Genomic DNA, 27194 nt, shown 5'->3' with positions numbered 1-27194 from the left:
GGTAGCACTCCCCTGGGCTCACTCTTCTTCTGGAAAAACCTGTTTGCTCCTATTGTGCAGATCAGCGTGGAGAGCTGGGCTGAGCACAGTTCTGAGATGATCCCTAATTTTAACCTGGCCTTGTATTCCTGCTGTCTCACAAGTGCCTGTGTCCCAGGGCTGCCAGCAAGGGCACCTGTGGTTTCTGAATCATTTCCTTTTCCAGTTACTTTCTGAGTTTGCTAAATTTGTGGCATTGTGCTGCTGTTTTCTTCCAGTCTGAATGCTGACAGGCCCTGCTAGAGGCTCTGCCATAGTATAACATTCTGTGTGTTTTATTTGTTATTATTTACTCATGTAAGCAGTTCTAGAAATAAGCTTTCTGATGGAAAGGCTAAAAATCTATTTGCTTGTTGTTCCCAGTATTGGAAAAGGCCAATGGGGAATTTCAGTGAAAAATGAAATCAGAGACTGCTAAATTCTCCTTACAAGTGCTCACTCAGTGCTTCGTGCTATCTTGCAGTCAGTTCCTGCAGCAGTTGATTTCCTGAGGCAGCCTCATCCCAGCTCGGTGTCTGGCTTTTGGGGCCCAGAGCAAGGAGCGCTGACCGGGGAGGGGGGCAGCATCCGGGCTGGGCCGGCCGGAGCCTTGGACAATGCTCAGGTGGCCTCAGCGCCGGAGGGACAGCGCAGCGACACCCAGAATAATGGACTGGGTCAGAGTGCTGGGAGGAGCAGTTCCCCTGATTGTCCATTGACCTCACTCCCAGCTGCTTGAAGTGGGCCATACTCACCGCCAGAAAGGCACTTCCCAACCCCGGGCTTTCTGAGAGCTGTGGGAAGTAAAAAAAAAAACCAACTCTATTACCATCCAAACAATTCACAATAACAGGAGCTAGAGTTTAATTTTATAGTTTTTTCCTCTTTAAGGAAACCTGGTAGAAAGATGCTGTCTCCATTGTCAAGAGTTGTGAAAGGCAGGGGAGGGCTGGCTATATAGTAAAGAAAATACTGAAAATAAAACACTTGACCTCAGGAAAAACAAACCTTCTAAATACTTTAAACCCTTTCTTAATAAGTCAAAGAAGCCATTCTCCTTCCAAAATGATTTGTCAAAGGACTGTTAACAAATGTTGGATTTCACATGCTCAATATAATGGAAACTCTACTCTCTTCTTCATCCTTGAGCTGTTCACCCATTTTGTTGCATTTTGTGCAACAAAACTCTATTGCAGATTTAAGCTACAGTGCAGTGACTTTGTTGGGTTTGTGTTTCTAGGACCTCTTTCTGGTTAGGAAGATACTAGGTTTGATTCAGCCTCTTGGCCAGGTGTGATTATGTCATTTGTTCCATTGCTTTCATTCATAACACAGGGCAGGCCCTTCTGCCTTCCCATCCCCAGGCAAAGTGTGTTAGAGCTGTCTTTCAACCTGTCAGACCCTAGATGAGCTTTCTGTCACTGTATTCATCTTACATTTTAGTGCCTGGCACATGCAATTAGTCAGACACAGCATAAACTTTACAACTGTATCATTCAGAGAGTCACAGGTTTGGACCAGGATGAGGGTTTATTCGGAATTTTCCCAGTACAGAGTTTCTGTACAGTCTCCTTCTCCCTTGAAGGACTGATTTACAATCTGGTGTTTGATCTGGTCAGATTTTAAAAGGTAGGATAATGCCATGCATGTGCTTTGCATATTGCCCACTTGTTTGGGAGAATCCTGCCATACAGTGCATGTTTTTTCTTGGTTTTAAAGTTAAACAAAGGCCTCCCCTGCAGGGCAGCAAGGCACCGTTCTCCAGGGCAAGTTGCGAACGCCGCTGTTGTGACGAGCGTATAAAGTTCCACTGAATTTGAACCAGAACATGTAAAAACATTTGGTTCTGTACCATAGTATTAAAAATCTGTTTCTCTCTGTCAAAACAAACTTTAACTTTTCCATTGACTTCCAGGTGAGCAGAATACAGCTTTTTATGCCTTTTTATATAACTTCTAATCCTGGGTTGACCTGCCATCTGCTGAAAATGGAGATGCTAGCTCACATCTCCCTTTGGTGGCAGTAGTACATAGTGACTTTTTATTGATGAAATAACCTAAATACCTAAATTCCTAAATTCAACAACCCAGCAATAAGACTGCCAACATGCTGAGAACATTTCCAATTTTATTTACGTATGACTGAAAGGAAGGTGGGAGTGTGGACTGATTGATTGCTCTGGAGCATATGGTGAAGCAGAGCCCAGGTCCAGCCCTGCCCTGAGCATGCAGCAGTGTAAAATCCTGATACACATGCAGTTTACAGCAGAATGCAACAGCTCAGAACTGCAGGTTGCTGTCAGAGGGTTTGGTGCTCTGAGCAAGGGCCATTATAGATCACATTTTCCAGTTGATGTGCATGTTAGATGAGCTGTCTCAGGGGTAGGTAGTTTTCACCAGTATTCACAGACAGTATTCTCGGAAAAGTCCCTTTTTAAGTGTGATGTGACTAAAAAGAGTGTTTGCTCTTTGCAGTCATTTAACCATGATGACATAATTGCAAATACTTGCACACCTGCTATAGTGTTGTCAGAATCCCCCCCCAGCAACTGCTTTTATCTCACAGTTTAGGCTTGATAGAAGCTGCATTTTTTTAATGTTTTATGCAGCAACAGACTTTCTGGTGGATGAGGTTACAGCAAATCCCTCCTTGGTGGTCTATGGATGGACACTGTCCTGAGAAGGTCCAGTAGAGAAGGTAGTCCTGGTTTTCCAGTTGATGATCTTTAAAAGTCATCCTATGTGAATACCAATTCTGATTCTGTAGTTACTAGTGTATCTCTTTGAGTGTGTGTAGATCACGTGCAGTTTATGTGCTTTAATTTATCTATTTTAGTCTTTCTTATTCTTTCAGGGGTGTGGATGAGATAATGTGTTTATTGTCAGGGATTTTTGTAACAAAGGATGATTTGGGGGAAGAAAATCCACCAACTGCTTCAGGCAGAGTATGCCTATATATTTATCAAGGTGTTTTGGGATCCATGTTTTATGAGACTGTCATGAAGTTTTAGAAAGTTCTTTTGTGTTGCATGTAAGTCGGAGCAAAAAAGATTATTTATATGAAAAAGTCTCCCAAACCATGAAAACAGAAATTCTTTAATGTTTTTTGGCTCAGTCACTGCATAAAATGTTTTTAACTAACTTGTCAGATGATTGAGCTGCTTAAGACTAAGAATGGACCTTTTGTGCTTCCTATCCCAATTAGGAATTAATTTTTAATTATATCAGCTGAACATTTTTAAATATGAGCACTTGTATTAGCCTCAGGCACCTATTTCTATGATGATAAATGGCACTGATTTGTGCAAAATTGTTTGTTCTGAAGACATTTTAACAGCATTGTTTCTGTCTTCATTATCTGAGTATGTTAGATAGTGTTTGTGGAAAACCTGGCATACCTTTGATTAAAACTTGATGTGATTTTATTTTCTCAATTGTTTAGATTTATTTCAGGAATACTAAAATATCACTTACTGGATTGTTACTTGCTTGGTGCTGTGGTTTGCTGTTAAAAGCTTTTACTCACATTAAAACCATTTTGCAGCTCTGGAGAGGGCAGGCATTTTGAGTGATAGCCCTGATAAACAAAGAATGTTACTCCCAGAGCTGAAAAATGGTAAGTATTGCCTTTGAAGTAGTCTTTGACATGGAAATACGTGGAGTGTACCTCTCTTTAGATTTGGAGAAATAGCTCAGCAAAGCCAAGGCTCCACACAGACCACTGCTTGGTATGGAAAGAACTCCTATTGATTTCACTGAGACTTTATCTGGCAGAATCTTGCACTGAACATTTTTGTGTCTTTAGTCAAAGAGCTGCTGACAATAGGAAGTCTTTTTGGTGTGTAATACATGAAAAAGTGCTATGACTCAGTTGGAACTAACAACAAGGTTATTGTCTGGGATTCATTGCCAAAGCAGCACTTACTGTATATGTAGGTGGAAATTGCAACATATATTTTGAAATGTAGTTTATTAAAGTTGCTTCCTCTTTATGTCCCTTATGTCTTCTCTTTACAACCCTGATGTCTCCTCTGGGTTCAGGTCTTGGAGCTTCCACTGCCACAGCAGATGGTACCAAGAGCAGAGCAGGGGGATGCGCTCTGCCTCTGAATGCCCCCCACGCTCTCTCCTGGCTGTGGGGCAGGTGGGCAGCTGAAACCCAACTGGGTGCTTGCAGCGGGGGCCTCAGGAACTTGGAGGGAAGGAGTGGACTAGGTATTCAGCATGTTTCTGGAAGTTACACCCTTTCCAGTTCTGTCCAGTGATAAATCCCCTGCTGGCATCTTGCCCACAGTTGTGGTCCTGTGGAGCTGCAGCTCTGGGGAGCTGGGTTCTGCCAGCTGACATAATGGAATACAGCTTTCCAGCTGCTGGCTGGGACCGTGCTGCAGGTCAGGTGGCACAGCCTAGCTGTCCCAGTCAGTGCACCTGAAGATGAAACCCCTTCCCTACTCTGAACAGCTGTCACACAGAGGGACACACACGTTTTGTAGAACCACCAAACTATGGGTACTGGAATAATGTCTGCTGTGAGCTAATTGTATTTTGTCTGTTCTCCAGACTGGTAAACTAATACCAACTGTGACCTTTAATTTTGGTAGTGTATAGTGTGTAATAGTAATATGTAGTAAGAAATCAAATTCGCTTCAGTGGCTTTTTAGGGGAGTTCTGACATGCTATCAGTTTGGATTGAGGCATTGCAGAAAACTGGAAAAAAGCTATGTTATGATTTTGTAGTACTATTAATTCATATTTCCCACCAAAGGTACTAAAGAAAGTGGATACCTTTCTGTTCTGCAGCTAGAGAAGTGGTGGCATGCGGGGTTGATGTTGCATGCACAGGCTGTCCATTTCCATGTCCATGTCCCAGTGGGAACTCCTGACTCACTCTCTGTTGTTCCTCCAGGTCACATTTCCTCACCAGCTTCAGCCACGGGGACATGAATTTGTTTGAAAATACAGTAAACTCATGGACTGTTAAAAATAACTGTTTGGATGCAAATGGTTTGTTTTTAATGTCTTTCCAGTTCCTTTACATGGGATTTATGTTTAAGAAACTGCATCATTTGTTTGTACTTCTTACTTCAGAGTGATGGTATTTCTTCCTATGAAAATCTCCACTGCAGTCAATGGAACAAAAAGGAAGCCATCATGTTTCAAACAGTGGCAACACAAGCCAGCGTTCAAAATAGTTTTTCCAGACAAAAGGTTTATGCCTTTTTAAAAATATTTTTAAAATTTAATTTTATACTACAGGAAACACCAATGGCAATAAAACCTAGCAAGGAAATTGGTCTCCTGAAATGCCGCAAATATAAGAAGTCAGTAGTAGAGGTTTTATTGTATGTTACAGCGGAACTGACCAAGCACCTACACTTACCAAAATGCTGGCTATTTTGGTCAGTGCAAACATGTAGCAAAATGTCAGGATAGTTCAGACATTATTTCACTGCATGTACAATGTGTGTGAGAATACACAGATAAGAATGGGACATGAACCTCTTGGGAATTAGGAGTTACTAATTCCAGTCCTTATCATCATATTTCCCCCTTAGTCTAATCTTACTTTCCCTGGCTTGGTGTCTTGTCCCTGCATCTACTTTTAGTCCTCTCTTGGTGAGGTGATGAAATGAAGCAGGTCCATCATCTGTGATCCATAGTGCCAGCACGGGCAGTGCCAGGAGCTGTGAGGGGTTTCTGGGCACGTGCTGAAAATGAAGTGTTCATCTGCTAACATCAAAGGACACAAACCCACAGTTTCCAAAGGTTTATAAATTAGCCAGCTGTAGGCAGCTGTTCACACTGCAGTAAAACTGTGTTCCCAATAAGCAGGTCAAATTTTGGGGCATGGGTGATCTGAAAAATTTTTAATAGAAAGACCACAATTTTTGTAGGGTTCACATCCAATTTGTTTTCCTAAACTTGTTTCCAGAATGATTTGAACAATTGCTGGCTACATCTTTTTTCAAATTTTGTGTTAAATTACATGGGTTTTTCCTTATGGTGGTTTTGGGCACCCAGTCCCACCTGAAAATACAAACTTAGCAAAGTTTTATTCGACAGAATATATAGCAGCAAGCCATTTTCATTATAGCAGCAAGCCATTTTCATGCCAGGCTATGTCTGTCAATTGTCTAGAGGAGACAGTTGCCCTAAGCCCTGGGGCTCTGCACAGACCAGTGATTTTGTTTAAATATCCTCTTTGAGAATGCATCACCATCAACCTGACTGCAGAACTCCCTTACTCATGCTTATTTAACTGTCTCGGTGTGCAGTTCCAAAGCAGGTAAAATAGGAATGCAAAATTCTGCTTCTCAGTGCAGTCTCAGGCCCTGTGCTGGGAAGCACTCCAGCTGAACTTCACCTCCTGGTCCACGGCAGCCGAGGCCAATTAGCACAAAACACTTGAAAAGTGACTTTAAGGTATTTGTGCAGAGTAACAAATGTTTACAGTGAAGGATGGTGGGTTTGGAGTGTGCAATGTCTTGTTCTGTGTAAAAACCTCTGGCGTGCAGCCTCTGCACATGTGACCTACAGCCCTTGGGCTCTGCTGAGTCCGTGCTGCCAGGTCACAAGTTTGTTTTGTGTTAAATATGAGCTGTGCTCTGTTCCTTTAATGAAGATGGATAGGCAGTAAATCATGTATGGGAACCAACGCAGAGACCTTCCTGCAGCGCTATTCCCAAAAGGCATCTCATAATTTACCCTAACATGAAGTGTGGTTCAAACAGCCAGGAGAGCAGCACTGGCCTGGCATTTTGTCTTTCAGTAGATCTCTGATGGAAAAGACCAAGCAGCGCCAGTCTGAATTGGCTCTTGAGGACGTCTGAGCTTTGACCCTTCTGTTGTGCTCAGCTGGGCTGCAGTCGTGGTCCTGCAGCCTCTAGCCCAAGGCTCCTCATGCCAAGAAGAAAGCTCCTTCCCTAGTGGGGATCAGGGCTGTTCCCCGACCACCTGGGGCTTGATTGAACTCTGTGCCACTCTTGGGACATGGTGATGGTGATCCTGCATCTGAGGAGGATTCATGGGATGTCAGGGAAATTAGGTTAATGTCAGCTGGCTAATCATTTAAACATCTTTTCTAGTCAGCTTAAGAATTCCCACCAACTTTTGTGCTTCCCAGCTGCCAACATCACGATTTCATTCTCCTCCAGCTATGTTCCTTCTCCTTTTTCCCTCTGGTGTATAATTCATACCCTGCCCTTGCCAAACCAGCACTTTCTGGATGATAGTTGCCTGTCTGACATCCAGGGGCCCCAGTTCTGGTGCACAGCTTTGATTGTTCTCCCAAAACAAGCGATGGATGACACTGATTGCTTCAACACACGATGTGATTGAGTAACCACTAGTGGAAGGACAGAATAGCCAAGGGCTTGACTTCTGGTAACACCTGTAGCATGGCAAACACAGCTCTGGCAAGTGCTGGTCTCCTGCCTGAGCGCATGAAGCAGTAGTGACTCCACTTCTCTGTCACATGAGGGCACGGAGACAAGGTCTTGGGCTTAGCTGGGCAGGGAGGCCATAGCCAGGGCGTGGGGTGGCTGCTGTCTGTCCCACAGGGTGACACCGAGCAGTGCCTAGGGAGGGTGCGGAGCAGCTGGCAGCTCTGACAGCACGGTGCAGGCAGGCAGCTTGTCATGGGGAGCAGTGGCAGGAGCTGCTGGGGCTCTGCCTCAGTGAGGCACACACGCTGTCAGACCTGCCTGGCTGAGATAAAGGCAGAGCCTCCCACTTATTCCCTTTGTTTTGCTCACTGTGCTGCTCTTAATTGCCGTGTCTCTACAGGCCGTGCCTTGAGAGCCTGGGTGGGGCAGTGGGAATGGCATGTACTGGTGCCACGTACTGGTGTCACTGGTGGTGCAGCTCTCCCCAGCAACGTGACCCTTGACTTCTCCTGAGGATGCTGCCAAACCGCTCCATGAAATGAATGAAGTGACTCTGTGAGAATCCGCTTAAAAATAGCAGCTGTCACCTAGCAAGTGCTTGGGGCTGGGGCCTGCAAGGTGCTGCAAGCCAAAGGCAGCTTTGTTCAGGGTTGTCCCAGTGGGGCTGTTTTCTGAACATTAATGTTTTTTGCTTTTGAAGAGTCTCTCAAGACACAGGATGAATGCAGCTTAATGACGGGGCGTGCCACTTCCATGTCCCCATGTGTTTGCCCATCCGGCACGGTGTGTCCTGGCTCTGACTGGGTCCCTTGTGTGCTGCTGCAAGGCAGGGCACAGCCCCTCGGTGGACACGGGGCCGAGCAGCTCACTTAGTGCTGTGGAGCACTAAGCCAAGGCCTGGGCTTGTCCCCAGGGCTTTGTGGCTGTGCTGTGACAGCGAGCCGGGGCCCCGCGGTCCCTTGGGCTGCTGTGGCTGGTGGCAGTCGGGCTGGTGGCAGTCGGGCTGGTGGCAGTCTGGCCCACAGAGCCCAAGCCGCCCTGTGAGCTCCCCGTGGGCAGCGGCTTTGTGTATTGATTTCCTTTTATTCTGCCACTGACATCACGTGGATTGCCCGGTGCCTCGGTTTTCTCCTTAGCCATCCTTACTTCCAAACTGTCCTCCCTGCTTTCCTTTATTCCCTCTGATATAAACCAACTGCAGAGAGGCTCCACGCTGCAGCGCTTCACAATCAGCCTTTGATTCAATCTGTTGATTTATTAAGTCTAATTTGGTTCCAATACTTTTGTCTCTGACTTGGATCTATTTATTCTCCTTAGCTCTTTTAGGTCACATTAATTTGTTGTGTCTCGCCCCCAGTCTCCTGTCCATTAGCCGATTCCTGCAGTTGGGTTTTCTGATGGAGTAGGTATCGCACTTGTACCTGGATTCAAGTATTTAATCTTATTATGACATATTCATTTTCACTCATCAAATTTTCTACATTTCTTAGAAATTTTAAAATAAGAATCACTACTGATTTCTCTCCTCTCCAGTGCTATTGTGGGGTTTTTTTTATTTTGTTTCTTTTGGGATTTTTGTTACTTTTTTCTTTTTTTTTATTATTTTTTAAAATTTAATCTGACAAACCCACAGCTTTGCTCTACAACACTGCTTAGCAGCCAGTACAACTGTTTTTTAATCCAAGTTCCTTTTTTATTTCCTTCTGGTAGCAGAATAGCAGATTATTTATCTCATGTACCATTTTATTTTCTCTAGGGTCTGAGGATTATTTAAAATGCAAGAGGAAAAAAGAAACACATTCTGGTTTTAATTGAAAAGAATTTCCAATATTTAGAGCTCTAGTATTTACTAAAGTAGGTTACGATAAGTCAGATGCCACATTTCAGCTACAATGTACCATGCAATTAAATAACGTTGAATGTGAGTGAATGCAAATTAGTAATGCAGTCTTAGACTGAAATGTTCAACCAGCTGAAATGTTGAACTCCTTGTCTTTTATCTCCTTGTTACAAGGAGAGATAAGAAACTGCAGTGCATGGTGTGCTGTTCCAGAGATGGTGTCCTACAGTAAATGTGTACTGTGACTTGGGCTGCAGTGTGACTTTTTAGCATCCCTTGATTTGTTCAAATTGATGATTAATTAAATCCTTTTATCTTGTGTAGATCTGGTTTGTGTGTGATTATAAAGGAGTCTGACAGTGGTGCACCTTTGGGTGTAGCAGTGGGAGAGAACTGTTATGGTGGGCATGGCTTTGGACATGGCCAGGAGGGATTTTCCAGGATTGCTCTGAGCCAGGGGGACCTGCTGTGTCTTTTCTGAGGTCTGAGTTGCTGCTGATAGTTGTCCTTTCCATCCCTGGAGAAGCCAGAATGGGAAAAAAAGCTAGAGGGAAGTGGGAGACAAATGAAAAGTGACTTGGTGTTATTTTGTTCTGCGTGCAGATGTCAGCAGTGCTTGCTAGCTTAGGCTGCTCTGCAGTTTTTTCCAGCATTTTCCTTGATTCTTAATACAGCAAGGGGAGAAGCCATTGGGTTCCTCCCGTGAGTGTTGGAAAATGGTTTTCCTACTTCGTCACATACAATTGCCATTTAAAGTTTCTGCAAATATCTTTTTTCCCCAAAGCTAAAAAATATCGTCTGTCAGTAGACGTTGTTGGTTTTTTTACTGTTATTTTATGTGCAGTATTATTATCATCATTCAGTAATGTTTGTTTTCTTTTTTTAGCAATATAGGAAAACATTAGTGGCAAACAGGTTTTGGTGTCTGGTGCTGGACAGCAAAGCTTCCAGCCGCAGAGAGGGGTTTTCTGAGGTGGCTCAGAGGGCCTTTCTGAGTGAGCTCTGCCTCTGCTTGGCCCATTAGTCGGGTAACAGTGTGTGCACTCTAATGAGGAGTCACGCTATGCAAACAACAGCCTCTGAAGGGAACAAGGGACCAGGGCAGCATGTGCTCGGGTATCAGTACCTATCTGCCTTCATCTAAATTCCCCACACATCACTTAGGAGAAATAAAGCAAATATATGATACAACAAAGACCTCTAAAAATACATAGTGAAACCTATAAAAAACAACAGCCAAAGGATTTTTTTGGTCTGAAAGCTGTCCCTGCACAGTAATTTGCAAGATAGTATCCAGTCCCATCTGCTGTCAGGCACTGCCCCTGATTCAGTGCTGCCACCTTTGATAACACCGTGGCTCAGACCCACAGTTGCTTGGGTGTCTAACCAGCGACTCCTGGGTCTCCCCACGTTTCTGTGCATGTGAGAACTTGTGTTTTGTCAAGAATCTCCACTGCAGGAAACATAATTCTGTCTTTACCTGACACTCAAATTGTTTATAATTTTGAAAAAAAAGCCTTACAAATAGGATTTCTACAGGCTGCGCAATCAGAATATGAAAAAGAGCTCCTAAGCCATTACTGCAGGGCTGGGAAGAAAATGTGGTGATTTTAAAGCAATCTGTTGATAGGTATTCTTGGGTATACTGATGGCATTCCACTCAGTCAGCCAGCTGGCCTCAAAACCTGAGCCAACAGTAGTATATGTGTTACAAAACTTTGAGCAGGACTGTTGCATGGCAACTGCTTAGCTAACATTTGTATTAGTGGATTCCTTTGAGAATTTTCTGAGTTTTTCAGTGCTTGATTGAAAGAAAAAAAGAAAAGAAAGCTTACCAGCAGCTACTCAGACACCTGCATTTTATGTGGAAATGAAGAAGAGGGGAAATTCCTTAACAATGGCAGTGAAATGCATGTGAGAATGGAAGACAGATTGTGTATGATGTTCTTCATCTCAGGTGCCACTGGGAGCTGCCAGCAGAGGTTTAGCTGAAGGAGTGCTGGGCATGTACTTAAAGCTACATGGGCCACTTCTAATAGATGAGATCCACTTTTTCCACCAGTATTTATAAAAGAAGAGTGAAAGGCAACAAAGGTTTGTCCCAGCAGCCACCCCAGCTTTTCTCTGCTGTAGAGGTATATCTTCCCTGATATGTCTGCTATCATTTGCAAGACAAGCACACAAAAAGCAGAGTTGTGGTTCCTGGCTATCTGCCATTTGATAACAAATGCTGCATTCCTCTTCCAGCACTGCAGCAATTCAGGCCTGTTGGCAAGGATGCAGCCAAGCCTCTGACCTGGCTGTGTGAAGTCAGACTTGCATTGCCATCATTTTCACTGATGGTCTATTAATTTGAAAGTGGTATGGAGAACAGCCTACCTTCATCTTGGGGATTGCCAGTTGTGCAAGAGGTGTGTGCAGGTTTCATCTGGCATTGTGGCCTGCATCCTGGGGACAGACTTTAGAAGAACAGGAGGCTGAGGGAGGATTCTTCTGTCTGGCCAAGTAGTGCTTAAAGCAACATGGAAGGGTTGCATGAGGAGAGGGGGACAATAAACAAAAGTTTTTATGCTACTCAGCTGCAAAGCCCCAACCTGGCTACTACCTCAAGTTCATTTACAAGCTTCGCCTTATGCCTCTGGGGACTGTGGAACCTCCTGAGGATCAGCTGGACAGAGCAGTCCCTGAGAAGGTGTCAAAGTGAGCATCCTTCCACATGCGTATGGCCAGTTTGTGGGGGTCAGTTCTTAATCCTTAGGATGGCTGTACACTTGCAATGAATCGCAGCCATTAGGGCTTGAATCATTCCCTTCCTGTTCCCTGGCTCTGAATGAACTGAATCCCCTAAGTTCCTGAGCAGCCTCTCAGCAAGTGTGTGCTTATCACTAAGCCTGCACAGAAATGGATGTCACCAAACCCACATTAATGGGTCCCAGTGTGCAGCTGAATCAGGGTTATAGACTTCTAGTGTTACTGTGATATGAACTGATTGTGATGAGCATTTATGATGTTAGTTAATGGACAAATTTTGTTAATTGCCCTTGGGAGTATTTTTGTTACATTCCCATCTGAATTTATCTTTCCGCTGTAACTTACTAAGGAGTTTCAGTCCTGATTTGATCTCAGGGATCTAGTTACACAGTATGCTCTAGGCTTTAATATCAGTTGCTTTGCCTGTACATGCTCATGTGTTAGCTGATTTTTCAGAGGACATGATGATGTAAGCCTGCACTCCTGAGGTGAAGATAAAGCCCTTGATCTGGCTGTAGTTTTGGTTACCTAAACCACTTTAGGAGCTTGCATTCAAAACATACTAGATTTAAAATTGCAGTGAGTAGACACAAAAATATTCCAAAGCATTCCTGAAACCGCTATGAATAAGATGGAAATGAGTGAAACATGATAACTAAAAAGGTGTGTGAAGTTTGAATGCAGGAGAAGCATTTCAGCCAGACCTTTGAGATCAAGGCTAATGTGTGTGATGCTGAACATCTCTATCTACAGAATGGGCTGATTTTCAAGGGTGCAGAAGGCTTTACTGACCTATCAGAGATGGCTGGAGTCAACAGAGAGAGGGATTTGCCTGCCTGCATGGATGGCACTGCAGGCTCTCCCTTCCAGGAGCTGTGTAGTGACAGCACGAGCATCCCTCTTCTGAGATGGGGAGTTCCATTTACAGAGGAGGTTTTTTCACTTGCTGGCCCAGGGTGAGGGGTCTGAGCTGCAGGAGACTGAGCTGGCCTCGCTGTTTGTTTTGCAGGAGGATGATTCCTGTGACCGAGTTCCGGCAGTTCTCGGAGCAGCAGCCGGCGTTCCGGGTGCTGAAGCCCTGGTGGGATGTGTTCACGGACTATCTCTCGGTGGCCATGCTGATGATCGGAGTGTTCGGCTGCACCTTGCAGGTAAATCAGAGGGACAGGAGTGGCTGGTGAAAGAACACCACAAATGAGGAAGGGTACTGCCCCATCTTGTTTTATCTCTTGGGCTCGCCATGAACAAAGCAAAAATGTGCTGGTCCCAGGATTAAAGCTGTTTAAGTAGCAACATCAAATAACACAGACCAGACTTTTAGCAGCTGTGAATCAGCAGACTTGCACTAGAGTCAATGGAACTGTGCCAAATAAGATAAGAGCTGTTGGTTTGGCTGGTGTCTGCATCACTGTTTCCACCTCTGTTTGGCATAACAAAACAGATTATCAACTTCGGGTCTTTTTTGTTACCATTTTGCTGTTTGAAAGTTTAAAATATGGAATTTTGTAATTCCTGTTTTTCTTTATTTGGCAGATGTTAATATTATTTCTGTCATTATGCTTTTAAGAGATTTGAAATTAATGTGCTGATTTTATTAACAACACCCACAGCTAATATTATGTCTCTTCCATTCCAAAATGTCTCTGAGGATGCTTACACATAAACAATTGACATCACCGTCAGTCACTGTTAGTTACATTTTGCTGAAGAGCCAAAAGCAGAAAAGAAATGAAAAATACTGTTTGGGATGACTCCACAAAAATATATAGTTACAGTACAAGTTCAAACATGGATCTCACATTTCCTGGCATGACTTTGAAATGGAGCTAAAGGGACACATTGACAGAGCTCTTATTTCAGAGGAATTTGCTCACTTAACATGGCCTAGGATTTAGATTTACTATATTTCAAATTTCATATGAAATCCACTGTAGTTTTGCCTGTATTCTTCATTCTCAAGTATTTTCACTTGATACAACATTCATGTTTAAAAGTTTTATGTAGAGCTAAATATTGCATTAGTAGATGTTTGCTTAACCACACAAAGTAAATAATCTGTTATATTTGTTGTCTGTTTTAAGTTTACCTGCTTGATTGGAGAAAGCACACTGGAAAATAATGTGTGGAAAGACTGAAATAATAGACAAATTGTTTTTATTCCAACTTACTGTGAGATACATAAATCCAGGACGTAACTAAGGGTGTATATCACAGTATTACAGACATAGATTAACTACAGAAGTTTTTGATGTGTCAACAGTTGTGGCACTGATACTGTTTAAAACATGTGTGGTCTTATCTCAGCATTTCCCTGATCATCAAGGATCATCTGATTTTGGTAGCTCTTGTTGCATACCTTATATTTAGTGCTTTCAACAACCATGATGTCAAAGAGTACATCTATACTACACATATATTCTTAGTTTGGGCTAATAGCAGTTAGCCATTCAGGGCAAGTAAGAGAGCTCCTTGGCTTATCACATGGATTAGCATTTTAATTCAGACCTGTCGGGAGTCTTGCACTGAACCCAGAACTGTTACCCAGATTAAACCAAAGGTGATTTGTCCCTAGAGGCACTTTGACCTCAGTTTGTCAACATGGATGACCATCCTGGATTAGGAAAACTTCTTGTTTGATTTTTTTTTATAGACAGACTCAAGAACAGAGCTAGATTATTTCCCCCAGGTGTGTATTCCATCCTGCAGAAGCCCCCCCACAGAGGGGGAGTTCGGACAAGGGCATATAATGATAGGACAGGGATAAGGGCTTTTAGCTGAAAGAGGGTCAGTTTAGATTAGCTATTAGGAAGAAATTATTCTCTCTGAGGATGCTGAGGCAGTGAAACAGGCTGAAGTTACCAGGGAAATTGTGGATGCCTCATCCCTGAAATAGTGGATGATCTTTAAGGTCCCTTCCAACCCTGATAATTTTATGATTCTATGAGGACTCTATGTCTATGTGTGAGAAACTAAATAAGATTTATGTCCATGCACACACAAATGCCATCAAAGAACTGTCCTTATCTGTCTTTATTAAGACTGAAGATTAATAATGTCCCTGCATAGATAGGCTCACATTAGCCCTTTGTCAGCCATTTTTGGTGTGATAAGACATCACAGTGTGGTAGTGTAGCCACATGAATGCAGTTGTGCTGCTGTCAAGCCTAAGCTATCTCTGAATATCATGTAGCCAGGGTGAATACACCTGGCAGTAACAGTCTGTCTCTGGGGAGAGCAGAGCAGGAGATCCCTGGTCTTTTCTGGAAGTGTTCCCCACATTTCTCCTTTTTCTGGATTGTGTCAATGCCCTCTTATTCAAATTATGGGAAGCTAGCCGTAGATAGAAAGGGTTGGCCTAGTTCTTGGCATACAGAACAAGTGTCTTGTTGAGAATAATAATAGTGCAGCCTGTGGGGACAAGTAGCAGGCTGTGTGGAGGAATGCCTGGCAGCTGGAGGTACTCCAAGGACAGCTACCCATTGGTGCTGCCACCATTGTTTGTACATCAGTTCAAAAGATATCTGTTTGTGTGTTCCAGGTCATGCAAGACAAGATAATATGCCTTCCAAAGCGTGTCCAGCCTTGCCAGAACCAATCTAATAGTTCAAATGTGTTTAACACAATCCCAGATACCACCCCCCTTCCACCACCGAAGCCATCCACCCCTCCAGCTACAGTTGAAATGAAAGGACTCAAGACTGACTTGGACCTTCAGCAGTACAGCTTTATAAATCAGGTGTGCTACGAACGGGCTCTGCACTGGTATGCCAAGTACTTCCCTTACCTTGTCCTTATACACACACTGGTCTTCATGCTGTGTAGTAACTTCTGGTTCAAATTCCCTGGATCAAGCTCCAAAATTGAACACTTCATTTCAATACTTGGGAAATGTTTTGATTCTCCCTGGACGACAAGAGCTTTATCTGAAGTGTCAGGGGAAGACTCTGAAGAGAAGGATAACAGGAAGAACAACATTAACAAGTCTAATACTACTCAGCCAAGCACTGAAGGCACTTTGGTCAAGACACAGTCTTTAAAATCAATCCCTGAGAAGTTAGTTGTGGATAAGGGAACACCTGGGGCATTAGATAAAAAAGAAGGTGAACAGGCCAAAGCACTGTTTGAAAAGGTGAAGAAATTTAGACTGCATGTTGAGGAGGGTGATATACTGTATGTCATGTACGTTCGCCAGACTGTACTTAAGGTAATTAAATTCCTTATTATTATTGCTTACAACACAGCACTTGTCTCAGAAGTTAATTTTACAGTAGTCTGTAACGTTGATATTGAAGACATGACAGGATACAAGAACTTTTGCTGTAATCACACCATGGCACATCTGTTCTCTAAACTCTCCTACTGCTACCTGTGCTTTGTCAGCATCTATGGCCTGACATGCCTTTACACACTGTACTGGCTGTTCTACCGCTCACTGAAAGAATATTCCTTTGAGTATGTTCGGCAGGAGACGGGAATCGATGACATCCCAGATGTCAAGAATGACTTTGCTTTTATGCTTCATATGATCGATCAGTATGATCCTCTCTACTCCAAGCGCTTCGCTGTCTTCCTGTCTGAAGTCAGTGAAAATAAGCTGAAACAGCTGAACCTGAACAATGAGTGGACTGCAGATAAACTGCGACAGAGGCTGCAGACAAACTCCCACAGCCATTTGGAGCTACAGCTTTTCATGCTTTCTGGACTACCAGACACAGTGTTTGAAATTACTGAGCTGCAGTCTTTAAAACTTGAAATAATTAATAATGTAATGATACCAGCAACCATTGCACAGCTGGACAATCTCCAGGAGCTGTCATTGCACCAGTGCTCTGTGAAGATCCACAGTGCTGCCTTGGCTTTTCTGAAGGAGAATCTCAAGATCTTGAGCGTCAAGTTTGATGACATCAGAGAACTTCCACATTGGATGTATGGCCTCAGAAATTTGGAAGAGCTCTATTTAATTGGCTCCTTAAGTCATGATATTTCTAAAAACATTACATTGGAGTCTTTTCGGGAGCTTAAAAGCCTAAAAGTTCTTCACGTAAAAAGTAATTTGTCCAAAATCCCACAATCTGCAGTTGATGTTTCAAGTCACCTGCAGAAATTGTGTATCCATAATGATGGCACTAAGTTAGTGATGCTCAACAACCTGAAGAAAATGGTCAACTTGACACAGCTGGAATTGGTTCATTGTGATTTAGAGCGCATACCTCATGCAGTCTTCAGCCTTCTCAGTCTTCAGGAATTGGATCTAAAGGAAAACAACCTCAAATCCATTGAAGAAATCGTAAGTTTTCAACATCTGCGAAAGCTGACAATCCTCAAGCTGTGGTACAACAGTATCACCTACATCCCAGAGCATATAAAGAAACTCACGAGTCTAGAGCGGCTTTCCTTCAGCCATAACAAAATAGAGGTTCTTCCGTCCCACCTATTCCTATGCAACAAAATCAGATACTTGGATTTGTCTTACAATGACATTCGCTTTATCCCACCTGAAATAGGAGTTCTTCAGAGTTTACAGTACTTTTCCATTACTTGCAACAAAGTGGAGAGTGTGCCAGATGAACTGTACTTTTGCAAAAAACTTAAGACTCTGAAAATTGGGAAAAATAACTTGTCAGTCCTTTCACCTAAAATTGGTAATTTGACATTGCTCTCCTACTTGGATATTAAAGGCAATCACTTTGAAATTCTTCCACCTGAGCTCGGTGAGTGTAGAGCTCTGAAGAGGACTGGTTTCACTGTGGAGGACAACTTGTTCGAAACTTTGCCATCTGATGTCAGGGAGCAAATGAAAGCTGAATAACTTCTTCTTGCTCAGTTTTACAGAAATAACACTTCTACCAAAAACGCTCTAGAGAATGCATACTCTGAATATGCATTTAATTTGTCGTTATTTTTTTCTTTTTCAAATCCTTTCTGTACAAACAAATTTGGAGTAAGGAGTACATATATTTTTTAATAAAATTTTCTCATATTTTTTCACTGTTTTAAGATATTTTTAGTTTGTTTTGCCCTGAGAAGAAGGGCATCTGTAAATTAATTTTTACTGGTAAAAGTAAATGATTTTGTCTGCTGGTTTTTCTTTCCATTTCCTAATCCCACCAGGGAAACTGTGTTTATGATGTATGCTTTGAGTTGAATAGTTTGTAATAGATTATTATATTGTCTTCCTAGTTATTGTTAATCCCTTAGGACATGGTCTTCAACAGGTGGTGCTGCAGGTGTTGAATGCCTTTGTTCCTCTTTTCTTCAGTGGCAGTAGAAGGTGTTCAACATCTAACAAGATCAAGTCTAGGCTTACAATCCCTTTTTACTCACAACAGGGTTTTCTCAGATGGTCTAAGCAAGTAGAAAAGGATCTTTATGTATTTTAACAGGTGAGAGGGAGCATGCAGAACTCCTTCAGGACCTGTTGGCCATTCAGTCTGGCTGCCCGTTCACACAGTGCACTGAGCAGGAGGCACTCACTGTGATTTCCTCTCTGGTGCAGGAAGAGTAAGGTCACAGCTCACAGTGGAATCAGGACCAAAGTGACTCATATTAAAGGTTTTCTTAACAGGGCAAAGGGATGTGGCTGCCCATTTCCTCCTGACTTGAGTGGAAGGGGTGCAGTGAACTCACTGTATTGGAAATGTCAGCTCAGCAAGATGAAATGCTGTCTTGAGAAACCCCATCCTCCCTTAAACACCAGTGCTGCAAGAGAGAAAGTGCCCTCTGCCCACTTCCCGCCAAACTGCTTGGCACCTTCTAGGAATGGGATCCAGAAAAAGTGCAATCATACTTAGTTTGTAAAGCTTCTGATGAGGAAATAGCCTCTAATGTGCTCCTTGATTTAGCCTGGGTTTTATGCTAAGCACAGGAACATTTGCACATTTGCAAAAATGAGATTAAATGAATACATTAATTTCTCACAAGTCTCAGCCTACCCAGCATACAAAGGACAGAGATGAGGGCTATGTTTTCATCTCCCAGAGGATAATTAAATTGGAAATCCTACAGTTGGAATTTTGCTTTTTACAATAATGTAATCTCCGATTATTGTGCATCAGGTTGGGAACTTTATCCTCTGAAGCCATGTTCAGCTGTTTATTTAATCCAGCCATTTGATTTCTTTCAGTCAGGTTTTAAAGGGATGTGCTGCCCACAAGCTAATTTAAGCTAATCAAAAGTAATAAAATATTGTGCTGGGAGGAGATCTCTTCATCGTATCCAACAACACACATTTGAGTCAGATGCAGGCACTTGATAAATGTTTCACAAGAAATCTAGGAATAAGTCCTTATTTCTGTAGAAGGCAATGATGCTCATTAATTGCAGAGGCCGAATTGCTGTTTGTTCAAATGTATGTAAAATATTTGACAGTTGTCAGATTGGTTGCTCTTACATATTTTCTAACTGCCATTGTGTGTCTTGAGCTACAGTTACTCTGAGTTCTTGAGCTTGGTACAGAAGCATACAGTTGGTTTAAGAGAATAACTTACAGAGGTGAGGAGACAAACTACAGTGAGAACTTCCTCATTAATCCAGGGTGTGCTATGCAGTTTGGTGTGTGAGCTTGCCACAGTACCAGGTCAGACTTATTTTTTGTGCTTGGCTGTGTTCTGGAGAAGATCCAGATTAATCAAAACTGGGTCAGGCATGAAGGAATCAAATCAAGCTTTTTTAAAGGGGTTTGATTTAGTTCTATTTAAGACCTGTAATTGATGTAGCTATTGTAAGAGCTACCCTTACTGTTGTGTGGAATGCACTTACTGGAACAGCTTGGCAGTATATATATTCTAAATGTATTTCACTTTGATGTTATGTGAGGAAGAGAAACATTTCATTGGTCATATTAACCTAATTATGTAAACCAAAGTGCTGTTGTCCCTGATGAATGTAAACTGTTTGAAATGTCCAGGTAATTGGTGGAGCTGTATAGTTCTCTTACTTAGATTTTAAATATGGGATTACATTTAAAGCTTTTTTAAAAGTCTTTATATTCCTAGATGTAGCATTTTAAACCCCTAATTTATTTTGTGTGTAATACTGTTTCATGTGTAGTTTGTGATCTTGTTTCTGAATGGAAGTTATGCACACCTCATAACTGAAGGTTGGAGACATGTTCTATGCCATTTTTGTAAATACATCACTTAGGGGATGTGGGGTTTTGTTTGTAACTGATGATATTTATACCAGTGCAACCCCTCATGTGGACACAGTTACATGAGTATAAAGTGCCTTGTGCTGGCATATCTTTATTCACTTTGCTAGGAATAAACTATACCAGTCTAAGCACTTTCACACTAATAACTGTATCTTCTCCAAGGATGTGGTGAGCTGAGACAGCATCCTCAGTCTGACAGCTCCCTGTCACCAAAAAGGGGCAGCTTCCTCCTCCTCCCATGCTCCCTATTCCTGCCAACATGTTCCAGCTGCTTCTCATGTACCTTTACAGGTCTGGTGCTGGTCTGATCCCTCCACAGGATAAACCAACTTTGAAAGCCAGCAGAAAACTATGCCAGTTTTAAAAAAGCACTAATTTTCTGCTGGATCAGCTCTCTACAGGATTGGATGGACACTGGGATGGGAGTAGCAAGGGGACAGAACTCTGTAGCTGGGGACTGTAAAAGAAGAAGGCACTGCAAGTCCCTTTGGAGATGCTAGGTCAGTTCATCATCCTGCCGAGCCACGTGCTTGGGGAACTGTGCTGTTTTGTGTATAGCAGGGTTGGGCAGCTTGGTTTTTGTGAGTAGACAACCCTCAGGCTCACAATGGATGATAAAATATCACATTACTGTTAATTTCGTAATGAAACAAACTCAGGTAGCTGCACTGTTGAATTTTGTAAACCTCTTACTGTCTATTCTGGGGTGTATTTTCCAAACCCATATTACAGTAACTAAGGAATGAGTCAGCTGATGGAAGATTGTTTCCTAATTCTCTATAACATCCAGGAAAATATGTAAAAGTGCCATATTTACTCAGTGAATCATGTACTGCTCATATGTATATTCAAATGTGATTCATACTAGACTTTTCTGTGACCAATAGTATTTGACTTACAGTGGATGGACATTTTGTGGACAATACTTTAGCATGGTTTGTATATATACAAAGAGTTTCTATAACTACTTATATTAATCAGGTGCCTAACAAGTATGACAGTTCCAGAATTTAAGCAAGGCATTTTTTCATTATTGCTCAAAAATAATAAAAATCTTCCTTGGTAACAGAATTAGAGATGACAAAGATTGCATCAGAAGTAAGAAGACAGCCTTCATAGCACATTGAGCCTGACAAGCAAATTACTTTGTGATGAAAATCTGGAGATGTTCATCTCCCCCTCTGTCAAAATTAGAATGGATATTTGTGCTGACCTCGTGCATCCAGCCAGACCAACAACTTTTTCAAATTCTGATTGGAAAACGCCTGCTCCAAGTCTTATATCACTTTTTTGGCACGTCAGTAATTCATGTGCTTAAGTGGTGACAAGTCCTGCAGGAATGCCAAGAAAAAACTTTGAAATTTGACCAAATGGATAAACTTAATTCTGTAGCAAGAATCATAATATCATAATAGACCTGCATAGTGTTACATTGCAATATAGTACACCCAGAAAAAAACAGAAATAAAATGTTCTTTTGTAATAATGACCATTGTCAGACTGCAGTGTTGTTTGGGAAACACTTTGTTTCTGGGTTACCTAAAGATCAAACCATCTTTTGGGTTTGGTCCCTTGGGAGGGAAATCTTGAAAATATGCTTAAAAAAACATCATTGTACTTGACAGGATTTACAGCTGCATGGTCTCCATTCCTGTGCACCTCCTTCCATTGCCTGACTCCAGCAGCCAGCAAAATGGCCAGGAAAAAAGCCCTTCCCACTGGAACAACTTCCCCACTCTGGTTCCTGTGCTCTGCCAGGGCTTGGGGGGTGTATTGGGAGCCCTGCCAGCCCACAGCCAGGAGTGTGAGGGCTCCTTCTTCCCCCCTGTCATGTGCCTGGGCTGCCAGGGAAATGGTGCTGCTGGTCCTTGCATCTGACATCCTCCCCTATAAATCTGAAGAGATTTGGAGATTGCTCCAAAGGCAGTTGGGCTGCCTGCCTTTGGTATAAGATGTTTTCCTCATTTCTGTTTGTTTTTTTTTTTAAGTTGTAAGGAATAATGTGTTTCAGTTTTGGTGTTTCATACCAAGACAGCACTGTCCTGCCAAGATGGAGCAGGTACACAGCAGCCTGAGTCGGCTTTGCCTTTGGCTGTGCCCTGGCAGGGAGCTGGCATGGGGACCTGTTGCCCCTGGGGCATGGGGGGCCTTGCAGGAGAGTCAAAGGAGGCTTCCTGACAGTGCCTGCTTTTACCTCCATGCTGTTCCTTTTGAAAATGTGGAGGGCTGGGAAAGCTGGTCCACTCCTCCCAGCATTGCTCCTTCCCACCAACCCAGAGATACCATCCCAGATACCATCCAGCGGGATGGGAACCATGACACAGGTGTGACTGCCAAGGGGATCCTGTGGCAATGTCAGCTGCTGGTGAAAGTGTCATCCTGTTAATGGAGTGTGCTGGTAGTAGGAGAAGATGTTAATGGCCTGAGATAGCTGAGCCCTGAAAACCTCTTGCAGTTCCCTGAATACGTGTGCTTGGGAGTGGGTTTTAAGTGGAGCAGGTACTGTGCCATGGGCACTGCCAGGGCACAACCCCACCAGCAGCTATGTCCTCTCCTTGCCAGCAAGCAGCACTGCTAGGGCCAGTGTGTCCTTCACTTCATGCCAAATAGCTACTGGAAACTCCGTGTAGCCATGAGTCTGTTTGTACCTCTCCATATATTACATTTTGGTAAATTTTTTTTTCTCCTTTGGGTTGTACATGAAGTCCTGAAGATTCAGATGAAAAACAGTTGCTGTTCTTATTTTTCCTCTGTGATTGCCTGCCCCTCCTACGAAGGGTGCAGGTCTGCCCTGCTGCTGCCTCCGTCCCCATGAGGAGCAGGTGCCTGGGAGCAATGGCACACAGGCAGAGGCTGGGAACACTGCAGGAGCATGGATACAGGAGGGGGTCTGACAAGAGGGTGAGGATGGGCCCCTCAGAGTCTTCCCTGCTGGGGCAGTGTCAGGGCAGGGGCAGGCAGGACAGCTCAGCACAGCAGCTCTCTGCAGGTCCACCTCCACCCAGGGATGCCTGGCACACCAGGCTCAGCTCCTGATTTCCCACCACACGGGCTGCCTGTCATCATGCTGTTATCTGTTACTGGATGCAGAGCACCTGAGGGACAAATCTGAGCTGGACCTGCCCAGTTCCCACTGGGACTGAGAGCTTTGGTGTGTCATGGGGGAACATGAGATGCAGTGAATGGCAGTGGCCCCAGAGATTCCACATAAGGAAGCCCAGACCAGCATGAGGACCTCACTCTGGTCCTCTGGCTCCAGGAACACATTTGAAAGGAAGGGAAGTTGTTTTCAAAGATGCAATACCATAAAAGAAGGAATTAATAATGAGCAGTGGGGTTTGATGGCTCTGGATGAGGACCAGATTCCCAGGTACCACATGGGGAGCACTGGCAAGGTGTGTGATCCCAGGGGTGTGGAGTCAAACACCTGCATTACAGGCACTCTTGAACCATTCTACTGTCAAGAATGATTTTATCAGTCCATCCTCTCCCCTGCTGCCAAGCTGATGAAGATGCACCTAAAGCAGTGGGTATGGGGACCACATCCAGCAGTGTCCTCCTTGTGATAGGTGGCAGTGGCATGGACACTGAGAGTTGTCATGGCAAGATGGGGCTCCTTCCAAACCCGTCTCAGTGGGCCAAATGATACATGAGTGACCATGTCTCTTTACAGTGCTGCAGTTACACAGAAGGCAGACCTGAGCTACTTCAGACAACTGTAAGGTCCCCTAGGAACCTCACAGAGGTGGCAAGGGAATTCAGGACTTCCAGATGCACCAAGAGCCACAGAGCACCAGAGATTTCAGCAAGGAGTCACTTTGTAGTGCATGTGTTGTTGCTGGCCTGGTATGGTATTGCTGGAGCACAGGCTAACTTGATTTGTTGTGCTTTTACATTGCTGGAGTAAGAGGGCTACTAAACTGTCTGTTAGAGGAATTTTGTCACATGAATTTTATGAACTGTGGTAAATAAGTGTTGATGTTTTTCTGAATTAAAATTAAATTTAAATGTAACCCTTGTCTCTTGCCAGCTGGGGTCTTGTGGCACTGTTGGACTGGCTTGTGGAGACTGCCTGCAGTTCTATTTATTTAGTAAAATATTTTGGCAAAGCTCTGGCTTCCTGTTTCTTTGCTGTGAGCAGAGAGAAGAAAGTAGTTTAAGTAGCACAAAACTCCAGTACAGTCACAAGGTTATCCTTAGGATCAAGTTTTTGGCTACATCTAGGAGCTAGATGAGTTCAGAACAAGTTGCAAACAAAACTACAGAGCAAAATAATACCCTAAGAAAAGAGTAGCTTTGGGAAACTGAAAAGGAGGAAAAAATCCAGGCAGGATTAGTGCTTGGGAGACTTGTGACCTCATTTACCCATTTGTCCCTCTCCCAAGGCACATGATTCTCTGCAATGCAGAGGTGGAGAGTGAGAGGGGCATCCTTACTGTTGGATGCAAGACAGCTGGAAACAGCAGAGCACTTCTCACCTGTGTTTTGAAGGTGATGCTACCCATGAGGCAGTTCATTTACCCACTTGACTGCAGCATCTCTGTGCTGGATGCACTGAGGAGAACTGACAGCCTCAAAGGGACACAATTTATTATTTCCTTTAAATACAAGAAATCTATTGCTACATCCTCACTGGAAGATCTCAGTGTTCCACCTGTGTCATTCCGAAACACTGACCCTTCTCACCATCCCCAGCAGCACGTCAGAACCCGCCCTGTACTCTGCATGGGGTAGGACATGGTAAATGAATCCCAGCAGAGATGTGCTGCTAGATGATGGCTACAGTGCTCCTTGGAAACACAGCCTAACCTTTGGGGGCTTTTACCCCTGTGCCTTCAATCAGCTGAAAGTTTCTACAAAGCCGTGGGCCTGGACATATTTTTTCAGACCAGAGAGCTTATCAGGGGCATGAATCAGTAGAATAGACAAGAAAATAAACTTTCTGAGCTGATGGAAATGGCTTTGCAAGGCCTGGTACTTGCACAGATGAGGAGCAGCCAAGTGGTCCAGCCAGCTGAGGGCTGGATTGGCCAGGCAGGTAGGGCTGGCTGCTCCTGCCCCAGCAGCCCCTCCCAGGAGCTTGGCGTGGCCACCCCGACACGCTGCCGGAGGAGCTGTGAGCACACGCTCTGCCTTTGCCAGCAAGTGTTTCTGCAGAGCCGGTGGAAATGGAGAGGCACTGCTTCCAGACTGCTGATAGCATCCATTGTCAGAAACCAGCTGCACAAGGGGCTCATCCCTGCTGGCACCAGCATCCAGGCACCTTGAGCATCAGTGATCCAGCTCTGCCACAGTACCTGTGCTGTTCACAGCTCCTCCAGAGCTCTGGGGCTCTCTCCTTAGCACCATAACCCACACTCTCCTGTGAGCACCCAAATACTTGTAGTTGTTTTCTTCAGAGAAATGAGGCTGGGACTTGGTGAGTCCAACTTGTGCATCAACAGGAGCTTAAGCTTGTACCTGCTGCAAGAGGAGCTTTGCCACAAATCTTGCAAAGCAAAAGATTTTTTGGTTGGAAACATGAAAAAGACCTGAAAAAAAGTTAGTGTTTATCAAGAGTCTGAGGCAATAAAACCTAGCATGCCTGAAAAAAAGTGAGGTGGTGAAGCAGGGGCTGCTGCATCTTGTGGGGTTTGATGATACCCAGGGTGGGGAGGGGTGCTGGGGTTCTGCTGCCCCTTATGCTCCAAGGGCTCAAGGGTTAGAATGCTTTTTCAAAACAGGGCTGCAGCAGCAAGGCGAACTCTTTGTAAGAGAATGTTCTGTCCATGACGGAGTAAAGGCTTTTACAGTCATTGAAGAGAGGGCTGCGGCCTGGGCAGAGAGGGACCAGTGAAAAGGTGTTTTGTTGAGACTTGGATTTTTCCTGGGCTTGTGTTGATGCCAGAAGGGCTGGGGCTCTCCCTTGGCAGGAATGGGGAAATGGAGGAAACAGATGTGTTGCCATGGCAATGCAGGGAGCAGCTGCCATGGGCACAAGGCTCCTTTTCTGCTGCCTTCCAGCCCACACTGAGAGCCCACATCAGGGACAGTCACCCCGCAGGCCCACAGCCACCCTCTGAGCCCAGTGACCCCGGAGAGCGGGGTGGGACAGGGTGACTGCAGCACCCACACCACCAGCCAGGCTCCCCCTGCTGCCCACCAGCACCGGGGTTGCCAGCAGGACACTTAGGGCTTTCATTAAAAATAAAAAACCCTCTGTTTACTTAAATGTCTTTTTTTCCCCTCAGCTTCATTGCTCCAATTCCCCTTAGACAGGCTTCAAGAGTCCTCAGTCATAAGGGGAAAGAGGTAAGTCAGACTCTTTGGGGGAAGTTACACCTAAATATGAAAAATGTGTCTGCTCAAAACTTGCAGGCCTTATTGTCTCTATGTCCCAGGTTTTGCAATTTTTTTTTCCCCCAGGAGAAATATTTAGTGGGTCAGTAGATGACTGAAGTGGTGAGTTTCCCAAAACTTGTCTCCTTGTTCTGTCAAGGCTGGAGCATGGGGCACCAAAGGTGCATCATCTCACCAGAGGGCAACAAGCTCTGAAACAGCAGGGATGAGGATGTGTGGCAGAGGGCAGGTGAGGCCAGCTGAGGTGCTCCCAGTGTCACTGACAACTCTCCCCTCCATGCTGCAGGTGTGGTCAGTCCTGGCAAGAAGAGGTCCTGTCTGTCTTAGTATTTAGCCCAGGATATTTTAGACAGGGATTCGAGGAAAAGGAATAATCACTGGCTGAACTAATCAGTAGGTTCCAGGGGTAGGATGTTCAGAGGTACAATTAGGTCACTCTGCCTCAGATCCCTCATGTGGCACAGGCTGTTTCCTCCTCCTCCAGCTCCTTTCTGCATCCTCTGGCTGGAGTTGGAAGGTGCAAAGCACCAAGTGCATGATGCTCGATCCCAAGCAGCTAAAAGGAGGTGAGAAGTTCCCTCCCCAGATGACTTACAGCAGATACCACCATCCCTGCGTGTGCAAGGCTGCTTGGTCCCAGCAGCTGAGTATAACCCTCTATACAGCAGGGGCCAGCTGAAACATTTTTGCAGGATTTTGATATTTGCTGA

The 27194-nt window shown here is 44.0% G+C and overlaps 1 protein-coding gene across 7 annotated transcripts in view; it reads left to right on the top strand.

The window, feature by feature from the left end:
- The window catches only part of LRRC8C (leucine rich repeat containing 8 VRAC subunit C), a 41138-nt gene extending 19504 nt beyond the window's left edge, over positions 1-21634 (top strand). For all 7 annotated transcript variants that reach the window (XM_064428350.1, XM_064428346.1, XM_064428347.1 and 4 more), the window contains 2 exons: positions 13003-13144; positions 15532-21634. In XM_064428350.1, coding sequence (XP_064284420.1) covers positions 13007-13144; positions 15532-17802 — 2409 coding nt within the window. In that variant the 5' untranslated portion in view covers positions 13003-13006 and the 3' untranslated portion in view covers positions 17803-21634. The remainder of the gene's footprint in view (positions 1-13002; positions 13145-15531) is intronic.
- The last annotated feature ends 5560 nt before the right edge of the window (positions 21635-27194 follow it).

The sequence above is a fragment of the Passer domesticus genome, chromosome 7 (genome assembly GCF_036417665.1).
Source record: "Passer domesticus isolate bPasDom1 chromosome 7, bPasDom1.hap1, whole genome shotgun sequence".
Classification (NCBI taxonomy): domain Eukaryota; kingdom Metazoa; phylum Chordata; class Aves; order Passeriformes; family Passeridae; genus Passer; species Passer domesticus.
The sequence above is the reverse complement of the archived record's forward strand: the minus strand, read 5'-3'. Positions and strand labels throughout refer to the sequence as shown.